The sequence below is a fragment of the Bos taurus genome, chromosome 8 (genome assembly GCF_002263795.3).
Source record: "Bos taurus isolate L1 Dominette 01449 registration number 42190680 breed Hereford chromosome 8, ARS-UCD2.0, whole genome shotgun sequence".
In the NCBI taxonomy this organism is placed as follows: domain Eukaryota; kingdom Metazoa; phylum Chordata; class Mammalia; order Artiodactyla; family Bovidae; genus Bos; species Bos taurus.
Genome location: NC_037335.1, coordinates 46334491 through 46350177, shown reverse-complemented (window position 1 = coordinate 46350177; position 15687 = coordinate 46334491). Strand labels below are relative to the sequence as shown.

The following is a 15687-nucleotide window of genomic DNA, read 5'->3' as shown; positions in this document are numbered from 1 at the left end:
TCTGGGTAAGAGCAAATGTTGAAATAAAGGTAAAGAAGCATCCAGAGTGGAAGCTACCTGGGAAAGCACAGACGAGGTAACATGTAGGGAGAAACAAAAGGAAAGAGGGAAAAAAGTCCTGACTTTTTTACAGTTCTGTGCAGGCTGCCCTCACTCAGCTCATTTCTAGTCTCACAAGCCAACTCCCTGAGAGGTGAAAATAATGTTCATGAAAGCAGGTTACACTAAGAGCAATGTGAAAGTAAGAGATTATTGTTGTTATTATTTTGACTATGCAGCACAGATACTCAAACACATGTACCAAACATCTCTACCAGTGAAAACGGGGCTAGGTGTATTCAAACTTCACATACAAGGTTTCAGCCAGGGAACGGGTATGAAAAGGCAGCCACTCACTCTCGGTGAGTTGGTCCCTGACCACTGGCACTTGATTGGCTTCAGGAATGGGACAGTGAGGACTTGAAGCAGAGGCAGGGAAGGGTTTTCCTCATAACAGTGACATATGTGCAGTGAACTCTGAGCTTAGGCATCCATTTCTAGTAGGATGTGACCCGGGGTTGGTATAACTTTGACTTCTAGAAGGCCAAGGGCACTAAAAGGAGATACTTCACTTCCCTTACAGAAATGCTGTGAGAATTAAATAAAATAAAAGTTGGTGCCCATGCCCCAAGGCACATTTGGGAGCCTCACCTTCCCCAGTTGCAGAAGAACAGGCCTTCCCCAAGACTGGATGGAAATCCTGAGCACCCAGGATTGCCATACCAGTGGCAAAGGGCAGGCTTCTGACAGTCTATAGACCATGGATCAAACCCCAGCTCTGTCACATACCAGCCTTAGAAAGTCCACTCTCATTCTTTTATTTACTCATTTTTCAGTGTCATATTTTTATGGGAAAAGAGATGGACAATGAACAAGTGAACAAACAAATGAGAAAATTTCAGATCAGGGTAAATGCTATGCACAAAATAAACTAGGTGATATCTTGTAGAATAATCTGGGGATGGAAAAAGCAGTTACAGACCAGGTGGTCAGGCAATTCCTTTCTAAAAGGAGACACCTGACCAGGACAGTAGAACGAGAACCATCTTGACATAGGATAGGTGGGTGAGGGGACTGCAAGCATGATGTCCCCAATGAAGGAAAGGCCTTGGGACTCAGGAGACCTAGAGAAGGCCAGCGGGACCATGGGGACTGTGTGACCATGTGATCATGGGCAGAGCAAAGGAAGGTGAAGTTCATGAAGGATGCAGGGGCCAGATGGTACAGGGCCTTATGAGCCACAGGAGGGAATGGGGCTTTATTCTAAAGACCATAGGACAGTTTCTGGCAGGAGAGTGGCCTGATCCTATTTCCATTTCAAGATGATGATTTTGGTGGCTGCATGAGAGTGTAGTGAGCAAGGTGGAAGCAGAAAAACCAGATAGAAAGATATGGAGCAATTTAGGTAAGAAATGATGGTGGCTTAGACTAGGGTGGTGGTTGGGGACACAGAAGTAAACATATCTGAGATGTATTTTAGAGGCACAACTGTAAAGGATTTTGTCTGGGGTACAGCGGCAAGGTAACAGCAAGAATAGGACTATATTAACTTTTGGAAACTTCAGTTTCTTCACTTTTCAATTTATAAAGAGCAGCATGGTAAGTATATTTAGAAAACTGTATTGTATATTTGAAAGTTGCTAAGTGAGTAAATCTTAGAAGTTCTTATCACAAGAAAAAATACTCACTAACTATGTGAGGTGATGGATGTTAACTAGATGCACTGTGGTGATCATTTCACAATATATACACCAAACCATTACACTGTGCCCCTCAAACGCATGTCAATCATATCTCAATTAAGGGAAAAACTAAGATTGCAAAGTCATTTAAGTGCTAGAATGGAGATTTGAAAACAGACTCCTCAGTCATTTCTTTTCATTGCTCTGCTATCCTGTCTCCAGAATGATGGAGAAGAGGCCTAGGAGGCCCAGGGAACACTAATCTATTCTGAGGAATGAGCCAGAAAAGGAGTCTCTGCAGAAGGGAAGTTCAAGCCAGTGACTGAATTAACAAAAGTGTAGGCAGAGAAAACTGGGTGTGCAATGGCCCAAGGTGGAAGAGAGCAGTGTGTTCCAGGAACTGATTGCAATGTTATTAGAATGGTGGGAGTAAGAGGCGAGGCTGGGGAGGGGCTGATGTCAGAGCATGCAAGCCTTTGCCCAGAACAGCAACAGGAAGCCAGAGGGTCATTGAAGGGGAGGCTCCCTCATCACCACTATGCTGCTCCGCAGAGCACAGATCCAAGGAGGCAAAGGTGGATTGTAGGTGGGGCTAGCTCTTAATTTCAACTTTCAGAATTAACTTATAAAGCCACAGTTCTCATCCAAGGATGGCCTGACACCTCTGGGGCCACATGGAAACATGTGGAAATAACTTGGGTTGTTGCTGTCATTGCAGATGTCAAAATCCCAATCATGTAAGGTATGGCTGCCTACAGAGGCAGCACTGTCCCTTCCAAATTGCCAAGGGGACCCATATGGGGAAATCCTGCTATTGGCAAAGCTCAAAGTCTTCACTGGAGGAATAGAAATGTTTTAAGCCATTTCTATGTACAAGCAAATGTATTGCTGAGAAAACTGAGAGGTGGAGAGGGTAAGTGAGGGGAGGGGAAACAGAGGGGTAAAAATGTAATAGGACACGACCTGAAGTCGATGGGAGCAAAAACAGATGATTAGGTGTATCAGAGTCACAAAGGGAACCAAGAGAAAGTTAAAAATAAAAATACCAAAAAATTGTAAGGAGGATGGAGAAAACAAAAGGAAATAGTATAAATAAGCTAAATTTCTTATTTTTTATAGAAGGGAGTCAGCAAATACTGCTAACGTTAATGAATTAAGAAATGAGGCAGAAATAGAATATCTGGAATTATGGAGAAAAACATCAGAAAATCAGGGAAAAAACCTTTAGAAAAAGAAGTAGAATTGCAGTTTGAGTACAGGAGTGGTAAGGGAAACTTTGACTTTTCATTTTATTTCTTCTCTGAAATACCGCATGTATGTTTGTTTCTACCTGTATATGTTACGTATTAGTTTCTTACCTTACTCACTGCTGTCTGTATGCATGTCAAATGGTTCTCTCACTCTCTGAGAAACTGGTTCTGTTTAGCAAGGACCCTCCAAAAACTTCACCACTTTCAGACACGTGTCCAGAGTTTGCTTGTGTTGACCTGTACCCTCTCCTCATCAGCTCTGGGACTGAATTCATACTAGCTCCTTCTGAGGCTATAAGAACTTCCCTGCCCCCACTGGGTCTAGATCAAATTTTCCTGAAGTAGGTGGGTAGGGTTTGTGTGGTTGCTGGGAGGGTTGGAAGTCAGTCAAAGAAGAAAAGGGCAAATTCTCTGGGGCATCCTTAGTTGCTGGGTGGCTTCCTTCCATTCCATGGGAGTCAAATAAGAGCAGGGACTGACACTTAGGAGCAGATAAATTACTAACAACCAATGTTTTGTGAGTAAAGGACGAGGGGCTGGGGGGAGGGAGAAGAGAGGAGTCAGGTGGGTAGTGCATGAAAGGAGTTAGAATCCAGCATGGCCTGAACACTTCCCCTCCAAACACCAGCTCAGCTGGTCCTCTATTCATCTTTATTTTTCTGTGTCCAGTTGGTAGAACTACTCCTCTATTTTTCTACATAACCTTCCTGTGAGGCAGTGAGATTGCACTGTTTTAGTTGTTTACATATTTGTATCTTAACATTCTATCATCTGTGATCTCATTCTCAAAAGTAGAATCTGAGCCTCATTGATCTTTCTATCCCTTACACTGAACTTATACCTAATAAAGTACGGTTGAATAAAAGAATAAAAACAAATGAAAGTCAAATAAGTGAATGAAATGCTTGTTATACTTTCCCTCTTTTAAAACATTAGCAACAGAGGGTGTGGAGTACTGTAAAAATTTTATTATGTGCATCCCTGATTGTATGGATCAGGCACATGTTTGGTGTGTGAGTGTTACCATAACTACTTTAGAGAGTTAAATAATTGGTAATGGGGACTACCTATTTAGTTAGCATGAAAACAATAAAAGCAGTGCCTATATGAGAATGTGGTAAAACTTCTGTGCTTATATTCTACTATAGGTATCATAAATTGGTTTGACTCTTTTAGAAATCAGTAAGTTAAGGAGGCTGTCATGTCATTATAATCATCATTTTTTCTTGCCTAGAAATGAGGAAAATTTTTTTTGTAAATAGTTTCAAAGATCTTTGATTAATCATTGTGAAGATTTAATCATGCCCTGGTGTGTATTCTAATGGACTAAGAGTAACCAAGCAACATCATGATGGGAAAGGTGTACAAAATTTCTTTGCTAGGAAGTTATAGACAAAGCTATGTTTCTGTCCAAATGGTTATAACTAAGAGAAATTTGGATCATTAATGTGTATGAAGAAAGTTCTACTGTTCTGCTGTGTATATCTTTTCTTCAGGAGCCTAGTTACGAACATGATCAACTGACCAGCCATTCTTCAGTGATATATCTATTGAGCTTCCGTTGTGTGAGGCATCTGCTTGAAGGAAGGGACCTTCTTTCTTGCACAGAGGGTGCATGAGAGAGATCTTATCACCAACTGGCAGGTGAGACAAAACAGGTTTTCCCATTCTAGTTGTAATCTGGGTTGTATTAATAGTTGACAGAATTTATCGTATCTGTTAAGCTTCCTTAAGTTTATGAGCTGTAAAATTCAAGAGATCACAATTTTCTTTTCCATTTCCTTTTCAATAAAGATCTCTTTGTTTTCTCACTTCTATCAATAAGCTTCTGATGGTTCCCTTATGTAAATTCTTTCTGTCTGAGTTGGCTCTCCTATTTTACCGAGCTTCCCCATCCTGTGTTCAGCTAGAGGTTTAGGGTGTTGACCTTAAAGCCTCAATGTAGAACTTTATTCACATATTCTCTCTTTGGACTATTCTCAGGGAATCTAAGAAGTAAACAACAAGCAAACTCCCTATGTGGCCATGATTCCGAGAGACAGAAAACTGAAAAGAAGTGAAGGATATAACTCACACATGCCTGGGAACAGGATGTGAGGGTGGGACTTTCAGCTTGAACAGAAGAAAAACAATGCATCATCAGTTGAAAATAATTAAACAGAAATTCGCTAATCCAGTCCAGTGACTGGAAATTGCAGAAAGATTCTACTGTACCTTGGTAGGCATGGGCTTCCTAAAGGTGATTTCAGCTTGCATCCAAATGCCCCTTGGGGACTCCAGCACAGACCAGATCTTGTCTTGAACCACATGGTTCTCTTCAAAGATATAAACTGCTAGGGTGTCACTCATTTTTAAAAATCCAGAGATGGCATAATAAAAACGCAAACAATACTGCTGGTTTCCTGGAAGTGAGGGACCGTAGAGCCTTCCAATGTAGCCAGGCTGTGATGTAAACTTTGTGTCGGCCAGCAAGAAATACCCTGTGAATAGGACAAAGCTTTCAGTGCATCAGCAATGAAAAACCGAAATAATTCATCCCAGATCATCAAGTGGAAAAATTTGGTTAAAGTAGTGGAATTTTCCAAAAGAAACTATTCTATAGGCTTTAAGTAATAGCATTTAACAAAGTCTGTGGCTTAGGTGATAGAAAATATCTGGGTGACTCTTTTGCTAATAAACCTCCAATTTTAAGGTAACTTCATAAACCAGCATAGATTTCCAACTGCATATGCTCAGGTTTTAGCTATCAATCAGGATGTACACTTTTTTTTTTTTTTTTTTTTTGGCCATGCCATGTGGCTTACAGGATCTTAGTTCCCTGATCAGGGATTGAACCCTAGCCCTCAGCAATTAAAAAAAAAATGTAGCGTCCTAACCACCAGACTGCCAGGGAATTCCATAACTTTTCATGAAACAAAAAGGATGAAATCATCTTGTGGTTCTCTATTTTTTAGACAAAGAGCTGACAACTAGACTGAGTAGTACTGGGTCACAGAGAACACAAGGCCCAGAGCAGATTTTCCTATTATCTCTGCAATTATTGTAAGAAGGGGGACCCTTTCCAGGGCCCGAAACTGGGCTCTTGTCTAATACTCAGAAATGAATTGTCCGAGGAGACACATGCTGACAAAGCAAGAGATTTTATTGGGAAAGGGTCCCGGGTGGAGAGCAGTAGGGTAAGGGAACCCAGGAGAACTGCTCTGCTGCGTGGCTTGCAGTCTTGGGTTTTATGGTGATGGGATTAGTTTCCGGGTGGTCTTTGGCCAATCATTTTAATTCAGAGTCTTTCCTGGTGGCACATGCATCGCTCAGCCAAGATGGATGCTAGCGAGAGGGATTCTGGGAAGTGGACGGACATGCGGTGTTTCCTTTCTACCTTTCCCGAACTTTTCCGGTTGGTGGTGGCTTATTAGTTTCATATTCTTATCAGGATCTCCTGTCATAAAACAACTTATGCAAATAGTTACTATGGTGCCTGGCCAGGGTGGGCGGTTTTAATCAGCGTGCTTTCCCTAACAACTCCCTCCTGAGAGACTTCATACTCATATGGAACTAATAAGCCACCACCAACCGGAAGAGTTCAGGAAAGGTCCAGGAAAGGTCGAAAGGAGACACTGCGTGTCCGTCCACTTCCCAGAATCCCTCTGGCTAACATGCATCTTGGCTGAGTGATGCGTGCGCCACCAGGAAAGACTCTGAATTAAAATGATTGGCCAAAGACCACCCGGAAACTAATCCCATCACCATAAAAACGGAGACTGCAACACGGCAGAGCTGTTCTCCTGGGTTCCCTTACCCTACTGCTCTCCACCCGGGTGCCCTTTCCCAATAAAATCTCTTGCTTTGTCAGCAGATGTGTCTCCTCAGACAATTCTTTTCTGAGTGTTAGACAAGAGCCCAGTTTTGGGCCCTGGAAGGGGTCCCCCTTCCTGCAACACAATGACCAGTGGAGTGGGAGAGGTTGCAGGGTCTGGCAGTCCTTGAGGGGTGAAGGGTAGGGGTGGTTTATGTATTCAGGCAGAGCTTACTCTCTTGGTCATATGTTAAACTGGATCCTAAAAAGCAGGTTTTTAATCAGATAGACCCTCTCAGGTGCTGAATATCTGATTTTCCCCTACTTCTTTTAAATAACATGAAAAAATAGGATCAAGAACCTCCTGTACCACCTGCTCTACCACTCCCATGGTAAACTTAAAACAGGTCCCTATGTCTTACAAAGATGGGGCAGAAAGAAAAAGCCTAATACCTTACTTTTTTTTCCCCCTTTCCTTTTTCTGAGCCTTCTCCATCAATTCTCTTGGGAGCAGTCTTTGGTATACACTTTAGTTTTATTTAATCTGGCAAAAGCTTCTTTGTTAATTTTATGAGTGTTGTTACGGACTGAATTATGTCCCCTCCCCAACCCCAATTCATATGCTGAAGTTTTAACCCCCAGTGTGACCATATTTGGTGATGGGGCATTTAAGGAGGCAATTTAAGGTTAAATGAGGTTACAAAGTCGAGGCTTTCACACCTATGGAACTGGTGTCCTTGTAAGAAGAGGAAGAAACAACATCTCTCTCTCTCCTCTCCCAACCCCTCTGCCCCCGCCCCCATCTCCCCCTGTGCACACACAGAGGAAAGGCCGTATGAGGACAGAGTGAGAAGGTGCCTTGTCCAAGTCAGGAAGAGATACCTCACCAGAAACCAACCCCAGTGGTGCCTTGACTGCGGACTCCCCAGCCTCCATAACTGTGAGAAAATAAACTGTTGTTTAAGTCACCTAGTCTGTGATATTTTGTTATGGAAGCCTGAGCAGACTAATACAGGTAGCCATACACCAGCCAGAGCGATCTTTTTAAGTCTAAATTTAATCCTTCACTGATCTACTTAAAACCTATCAATAGCTTCTCATTTCCTTTATAGTAAAATCCCAGTTGCTTACTCTGGCCTGCCACATCTATGGTCTACCTCCCTTTCTAACTTCACTTCACTTTACTTTCCTCTCAGTGGTGCAGCCACACTAACCTAATTCCTGGCAGTGTCTGGCTGCTTCCAAACTCCTGGCCCTCAGAGATGCTGTTCCTTCTGCCTGGGCTGCTCCCGTTCTTCCAGCTACAACCTGCTTCTCTGAATCTTCAACCAAAAGGAGGTTCTTTATTCTCTCACAGCTCACTCTTTATTTCCTTCACAGCACACACCACAATTTGTAATCATGAGTCTATCTGTATATATGTTTGTTGTGTTTCTCTTGCCCACTGAAATAATGGTCAGCCAGGGAGGGTGGGATACATACCTGATTTGTTCACTATCATATCCCCCCAGGGGTTAGGTTGGCCAAGGTCAGAATAGGTTTTTATTCTGTAATTCTTTAAGTTTTGCAACCTCTAGGCAAAGAATATAAAATTACAAGTATAAAATTGCAAGGGCCTGGTGAAAGTGAGGGGCCCTGAAATCACCTTCATCAGCTTTCTGTTAAGTCACCCCCATACCCAGTATATAAATATTAATTAGACAGCAACCCTTTGAGAACAAGCCCTTTCCCTCACTCTCTACTGGAGTGGACTTCATAAGCTCTGTCTTTATGAAGATTATGATAGATAATCCTTACATTGGGGGAGCTCGCACTGATTCCTAAGAGCTTCCTGTAGGCCCATCCATCGAGTGCCCACCCAACACTTCCCAACAGCTGTGATAGCTTTTATGTCCCACTATGTATTATTTACTGCAATAAAACACATATAATGCAAAATTTAGCATTTTAACCATTTTAAAGAGTACAATTTAGTGGCATTTAGTACTTTCACAATGACTGTGCAGCCACTATTACCCACTTCCAGAATATTTTCATTACCTCAAAAGGAAATTCTATACCCATTGAATAGTCATTCCCCACCCCCTCTCCCTAGCCCCTGGCAACCACTAATCTGCTTTCTGTTTCTATGGATTTGCCTTTTCTGGATATCTCATGTAATTGGAATCTAATAGGTTTTTAAAGGTACTTCTCTATCTAAAGTGAAGAGCAATTTCCAAAGGTTTGACTACTTAATTAACTGGTAAATACATCTGCTAGCACAGCAACTTGAATTCCAGTTTTGAAAAATGGTCAAACCCAAGATTACCTACTGTCTTTGCTTCTACACAGCTGTCCCCCCACCCACCCTCCTCTTTCAAGCTGGTGTCTTGGTGAGAACAAGTGGAAAATGGAGCATGAATACTAACCACCACCCGCACCACGACATCCCACACAACAGACTCTGCTTTACCTAGGCCTGAAGTGTGGTCTCCTGCCCGATACAGGTTTGGTTTTACTTTCACTCGGGTCCAGCCTGAACCTTCTTTGTCTTGGTAAAAGTTGCAGAGGTCTTCCTCAAAATTGCAGCTTGCTTCTAGGGCACTAAAAGGACGCTCTGAGCAAAGGAGAATCAAAGTTAAAGTAGGCCAAACCCAAGGATCTCAAAGGATGACAAGGGATTGACAAATATGTACACATTTGTACTAGGGGAGCTTGCAGAAGCAACACACAACAAAAATATTTTTACCCTAATGGCATGCTGACAGGTTAGCATCAAACCCACGTTTCAGCATGACAGGAAAATTGTTCTTTTTCTCCCTTAAGGGGTAGAAAGAAGGAGCTCTGTTCACATTCTCTACAAAAAACCCAAAGTACCAGACTTCAAAAGATATTTCCTTTCCTGATGTAAAGACTGAGAGCATTTATTCACATACTTCTTCACAATTCAAATTTCACTCATACAAAATTAAAAAGAAAGAGAAAAAGGATTTTATAGAATTCTTAATTTCTTTCTGACAGATGTATAGAAATAATATTTTCCAGAAATAATTTTCCTTTGTTGATCAATCTCTATGTCAGAAACACATCCACTGTCTATTTATAATTGACGTTAGTAGCAGGAGCTGATTTGCTGGAAGAGAATCATTACTCAGTATAAATCACACTGTTCAAACACCAATTCTGTCACCAGTTCTGCTTTTATTTTGGCTTTTGATGAATTCTTGTGTCATTTACTCTGATCTATAAACATCACCTCATCCCAGATTGCCTGGAGGAAATGGAACATAAAAGGTTCCTGCTCTTTTAAATAATGTGGTCCTGGCAACAAGTAACTGTTCATATTGCCCACTGAGTCCAGAGGGGATGAGACTGCAGCAGTCTGGGACACACTCACTGTAGCCAAGTATAATCTTATTCTGCATGCTGACATATACTGGCTTAACCTTTTACAGCCAGAGACAGCACTGTTTTGAATAAGCAGAAAATTATCTCTAGACTCAGTGGTAAAGAATTCGCCTGCAATTCAGGAAATGCAGGAGGCACGGGTTTGATCCCTGGTCCAGAAAGATCCCCTGAAGGAGGAAATGGCAACCTAATCTAGTATTCTTGCCAGGAAAATTTCATGGATGGAGGAGCCTGACAGGCTACAGTCCACTGGGTCACAAAAGTGTTGGACATGATTGAGTGACTAAGCACACACAACGTTTTAGGGCCAGAGAGAGCACTGTTCTGAATAAGTGGAAAATTATCTCTAGAGAAACACTTGAGTCCTAGGTACGGGAATCTGATGAAACACAGAGCTCTTTAGGGACAAAGACTCACTATTCTCTCAATTTGTCAATATTCAAAGCAAGAAAACATTCCAGTGGTCTGAGGAGCTGGCCCAGCCAAGTGGATGAAAGACACATGACAACCAAATGCTACAAGGGGTCCAAGACTCCATCTTGGTCTAGGAAAACAAACAGCTATAGAAGACTTTACTGGGGCAACTGGTGAAATCAGCATGTGGACTATAGATTAATTGATAATATTGTATCAGTGTAAATTTCCTGAACTTTATAATTATTCCATAGTATGTTGGAGAATGTCTCTGGTTTTAGAAAATACCTAATGAAGTATTTAATGGTAAAAGGACATAATATCTATAACCTATTCTTAAATGGTTGATAAAGCAAATATAGATTTGGGAAAATCTACTTTTGTAGATCTGGGTGAAGAGTATATGGGAGTTCCTTATCATAATCTTGGAAATTGTGTCAGAGTTTAAAATGATACAAAAGTAAAGAGTTTTAAAAATGCTAAATTAAAAAGAAAAGTAAGTAACTAACCACAATACAAAGAAAGAACAGGAAGAATATGTTCTTACATGACTGGAATCTGATTATATCTGAGACAATATGCCTTAGCAACTATACAAGAAGAGGCCCCTGAAGAGCTAGATAGAAGGAAAGGAAGAGAATTTTCAGTGCTGTAAGACTGGTGGTAACCCACTGCTCTGCCTGACTCTGTCAGCATCAAGTTGAATCTTGAAGCTGTGCAGATAAAGTCATGAAGATATACATTTGAAATTGATTATGATAACATGCAAGCAAGGATCCTTTGACATCCCCCCACAGAGATTTGAGCCCATAGGAAACCCCATAATGGTCTTCAGTCTTAGTCACCCCTCTGCCACCTGGTAATGAAAAAGCAGATGGAAATTCAGACCTACAGATAGCCACTCAGATAAGAAAATAAGGCAGCACTCCCAAAAGCCGTGGATAAAGAGAGTGGAAGGTCAGTGACATTATTCATCAGGAATATATCCCAAGGATAATCTACTTGGGCACCCAAAAGAGATCCATAACCCATTTCCTAGGTGTGTGGGAGGAGGTGAGAGGTGATAGTAAAACTTGTAAGTAAGCAAGGTTCTGTTGTCTCCATAGTGACAAACTGAGTCACACAGAGAAGATTTTTCTGAGGACACAGTTATATTCTTTTGCTAAACACTTGGTTCTAGCAGTGGATTTGTCGGGGGTCCTGAGACAGTCTGATAAAAAGAAAACCTCAAAAGCATAACTCAAAACCTAAATCTTTTTCAACTAGAATGCTTATTCTAGCATGAGACACTATCTAATTCCTGAAGATGGGGGCCAGAGGGCTTATTATGTATGACCTAAAGTGAGATCCCCAAACACATGAGGTGAATGAAAAGCCTTTGCTTCAGGCTTGTTCCAGAAGTATGTGTCAAGTGGCGATTGAAGTTGAGGAGTGTTAATAATATATTTGAAGCATAGGAAGGAATCAGAAGAAATTGGAAGCACCTGAGCATCAGTAGATCACCCTGTCCCATCAAAAAAAATTAAAAAGTTCTCTTTGAGCATCACAATGCACCATTTAGTTAATTATTTGATTTCCAATGTTTGAACTTTTTAGAATCAGGAGGCTCTGAAGATAAACTAATCTGATAGAGGGAGAAGATAAACTAGTCTTCTCTGTTTGAGAAGACTGGTTGGGAATATTTCTCATCTTTTCCTCTGCTTCATGGAGTTCATAGAGATGAACTCAGTATCAGTCCTTGAGATCTAAGAGGCTTATCAGCCCCTGTAGTGCTAGAGAGACTTTGGGTGTGGTGCTCTGTACTCTGTTAGACTTGTGCAGTAGCTCTTATTTTAGCCCAGGCCAGCCTGAAAGCAGGCTGGGACAGCTCAAAGCTGGCAAGGGAATACTGTGAGTGGGACCCAGCACCAGACTGAGGAATCACGACAGAGCAGACCTGGGCCACTGATCAGGCTGTGGAGATGCTTGAAGGCCTCTGAGTTAAGGAAGACTGTGATACCTGCAGCTGTAGCCTAGGCAACAACTGGAGCCACATTTCCAAACCAGACAAGAGGTCTAGGTAGTGTGTTGTTGGTGAATGGTCAATTTTGGGACTTAGGTCCACACAGACATCCTTTTGGAGGTATATCCGTGACTGTCAGTGTCTTCCCAGAGCCTGGCCTGGGTGTGGGGTGAATCTAAGGCCAGAGAGGAAGCTAGGTCTGCATATGGCAGAGACTGGAGGTCTCTGTTTGGCAGTTGGGCATTAAGGCAGGATTTCTAGAAGTGAGAAGTGAGTGGAATCACCTGTTAGGTATTCAAGGACTTACAGAGTAAAAGGAGAGCTTATTCCTACAGTCTAGGTTCTGGGTCAAATGTGGTGGATGGGGAGTTTTCAGATGGGAGAGGCCTGGAAAGGGAAGGGCTGTAACTCAAGCTGGGAGGGATGGGGTAAGTTCTCACTATACTCTGTAAGCATCCTGGGGAAATATCTGGGGGGATGACAAGCAGCTGGTGCTTAATACCTGTGACTCTGAGATAGGTCTCAGGTCTGGGAAACTAGATTAATCTAAGAGCAACCAGATGGTGGGAACAAGATGCTTCATATGTTGAAGTAATTCCTGTTTCAACCTACTAGGGAGATGAGGGAAGAAAATGTCAAATCCAGCTGGGAAAAGCAGAGACAATAAGTCTGGAGGTAACCAAGATAAAGAAAAGAATGTTGGTACCTATTATGAAACAGAAGGACATAAACTATTTGTGAAATGTAAAAGGAAGTATGAAAACTAGAGGGCTCAGCCTCTAAGACTCAGAATCTGGCCCACAGGTGCTTAATGAAGGGCACAAAACAGGCTCCAGCTTACACATTCATCAAGGCAGTGCCCTTTGCTGGTTCTCTTTAGTTTCAGTCTGACTCCCTGTTCTCTAGGGAATGAATGGGAGTATTTTGAAAATTAAGTAAATAATATTAGGTCTCATGACCAAGCATTTTCTGTGTGCCATACTGTTCCAAGGCTGTCACAGACATTATTAAATCATCAATCTTCCTGACAAGTCTATGAAACAGATTCTTCCATCCTTGTCCCATAAACGTGAAAGCAGTCTCAGAGACGTTAGGTAACAAGCTGAAGGTCACACAGCTTGTAAATGGCAGAGTAGGGATGTGAGTCCACAGTCCTGGTTCAAAAGCACAATACTTTGATAATGCAGTTAAACCATTTAAAGGAAAGCTGGTATACTAGGAAGTTCTGAAGACCAATAGGGAACCTTGGTTAACTATATAAAAATGTGAATCCCTGGTAGTCCGTATGGAGGAAGGGTCTTTATCTGGGCTGGATTTCACAGACTAAGTGGTCACTATCTCTCTTAACAAATGGTCCTTATTTTGCTGGAATCTTTCTTTTCTTTTCATCAGTCAGTAGAAAAGAGTTCACATATATTCTGTATCTTTTTTAATGGGAAAATGTTTCTAAATGTTACTTGTATGGTGGTTCAGTAGATTCTATCACCTTCCAGCTGTAGCTTCACTCCACCTGCTATCCAGTATAGATGCTAAATAAACCCCTCTTCTTCTACATGCACAACTTGGAAATATTTTTAAAGTTCAATGTAAATGTCCAGTGACTGAGAAGAGAAACTTTCTAAAAATAATGTTAAAGAGGTTGTAAAACTATTATTAACATCACTGAAACATTAACTGATGGAATTAGGGAGCAATCATATTTAGAGAAGTGAAACCACTTTGGTTTCTGTGTTCTGCCAAATTTAGAGACTCTTAATTTTTGATTACTGTTAGGATTACATCATTTTAATTAGAGCATATAAATATGAAAATCAAGTCTGTTCTGTTTCACTAGTTTTGTTTTTTTAAATTAGAATTAGTTAAAACTAATGTTTGATTTCAGCTAATTAGTAAGTTTCTCTGTAATTTGGAGGTAACAGTTTAGCTTGAGTGGAAAATATTCTAAGCTCCTTTGCTTATAGAATATATTCGAAACTGGGGGCACTCTCCGTCCCCCTTCTGATGTCTTATGTCAGAAGCTTTCTATGTCCCTTTTTATCCTTTAATAAAACTCTGCTTCACAAAAGCTCTTGAGTGATCAAGCCTGGTCCCTGGTCCCGAAGATAAATCTTCTTTGGAGATCAAGAATCTGATATCGTTTACCATAAGCTATCATCTTGGGGGCTTGTCTGGGATCTTCAGGACAAGCTTTCAGCTTTTCAACCTCCTCATCAATTGAAGGCTTCCCATGGTGGGTTTCTCTACTTCAAGGAAAGGACTTTCTTCAACTCTGTGAATATCTTCACTAACAGCAATTGTATGTGACACCTCTTCTTGATCTGATGACATCTAACAATCCTAAGATGGACTGATGTAACTATGGACATAATATGAATTTGTGACTGTTTTGCCCCATAAAATCCAGAGGAAGTGATGGTATGCAACTTTTGAGGCTGGGTCATAAAAGGTGCTACAGCTTCCTCCTGGTTCTCTTGGAACACGGTTTTGCCAGAAGTCAGCCACCAATGAAGTAGTCTGACAACCCTGAGACCACCTTCCTGGAGAGATCATGTGTAAGTGGTTCAGGAGACAGACCTAACTGAGTTCCCAGACAACTGCCAGCAGCAACTGCCAGTAACGTTTATGAGTCAGCACCAAAACACTCTTTTCATGGTTTTTTAATCTTTTCCGAAGAAAAGGCCTTTTGCTTAAGAAGGAAAAAGGAAAGTTTATGGAAAGCTGTGAGGATGTAATAGAAGAGGTCGAGAAGTCTGAACAAGAAGGAGGCTGGCAGGAAGGAGCCTGGCAATTCCAGAATGCCTTGGTAGAAGGAACTGCTCAACTATCTCCCTAAGGTTTCTTCCATCTCTGGGTCACTCCAGACAAGATTAAAAGTCCTAAAGAGAGTTTGGTTGGCCCCAACTTGAGGCATCTGACAGCTGTTTGATTGATCTAGTGTGATCAGATTTGCAAAGATATAAAATTTACCAAGACCCGTGGTTGGTGTAGGTGTGTAGAAACAGGCATTCTCACATGTGACTGTTGCAAATAAGTTGCCTTGGCTTTTTCTGGAGGCTGATAGTACCCTAAGATATATATACATATACACACATGCACACATATATTCTTAAGTACGTACTC

General features: G+C 41.5%; 1 protein-coding gene across 1 annotated transcript in view; it reads right to left on the bottom strand.

The window, feature by feature from the left end:
* The window catches only part of MAMDC2 (MAM domain containing 2), a 163206-nt gene that overhangs the window by 47166 nt on the left and 100353 nt on the right, over positions 1–15687 (bottom strand). The window contains exons 8-9 of the mRNA XM_002689639.7: positions 9217–9360; positions 5186–5451 (exon numbers count right to left, since the gene is read on the bottom strand). Of these exons, the coding sequence (XP_002689685.1) occupies positions 5186–5451; positions 9217–9360 (410 nt within the window). The remainder of the gene's footprint in view (positions 1–5185; positions 5452–9216; positions 9361–15687) is intronic.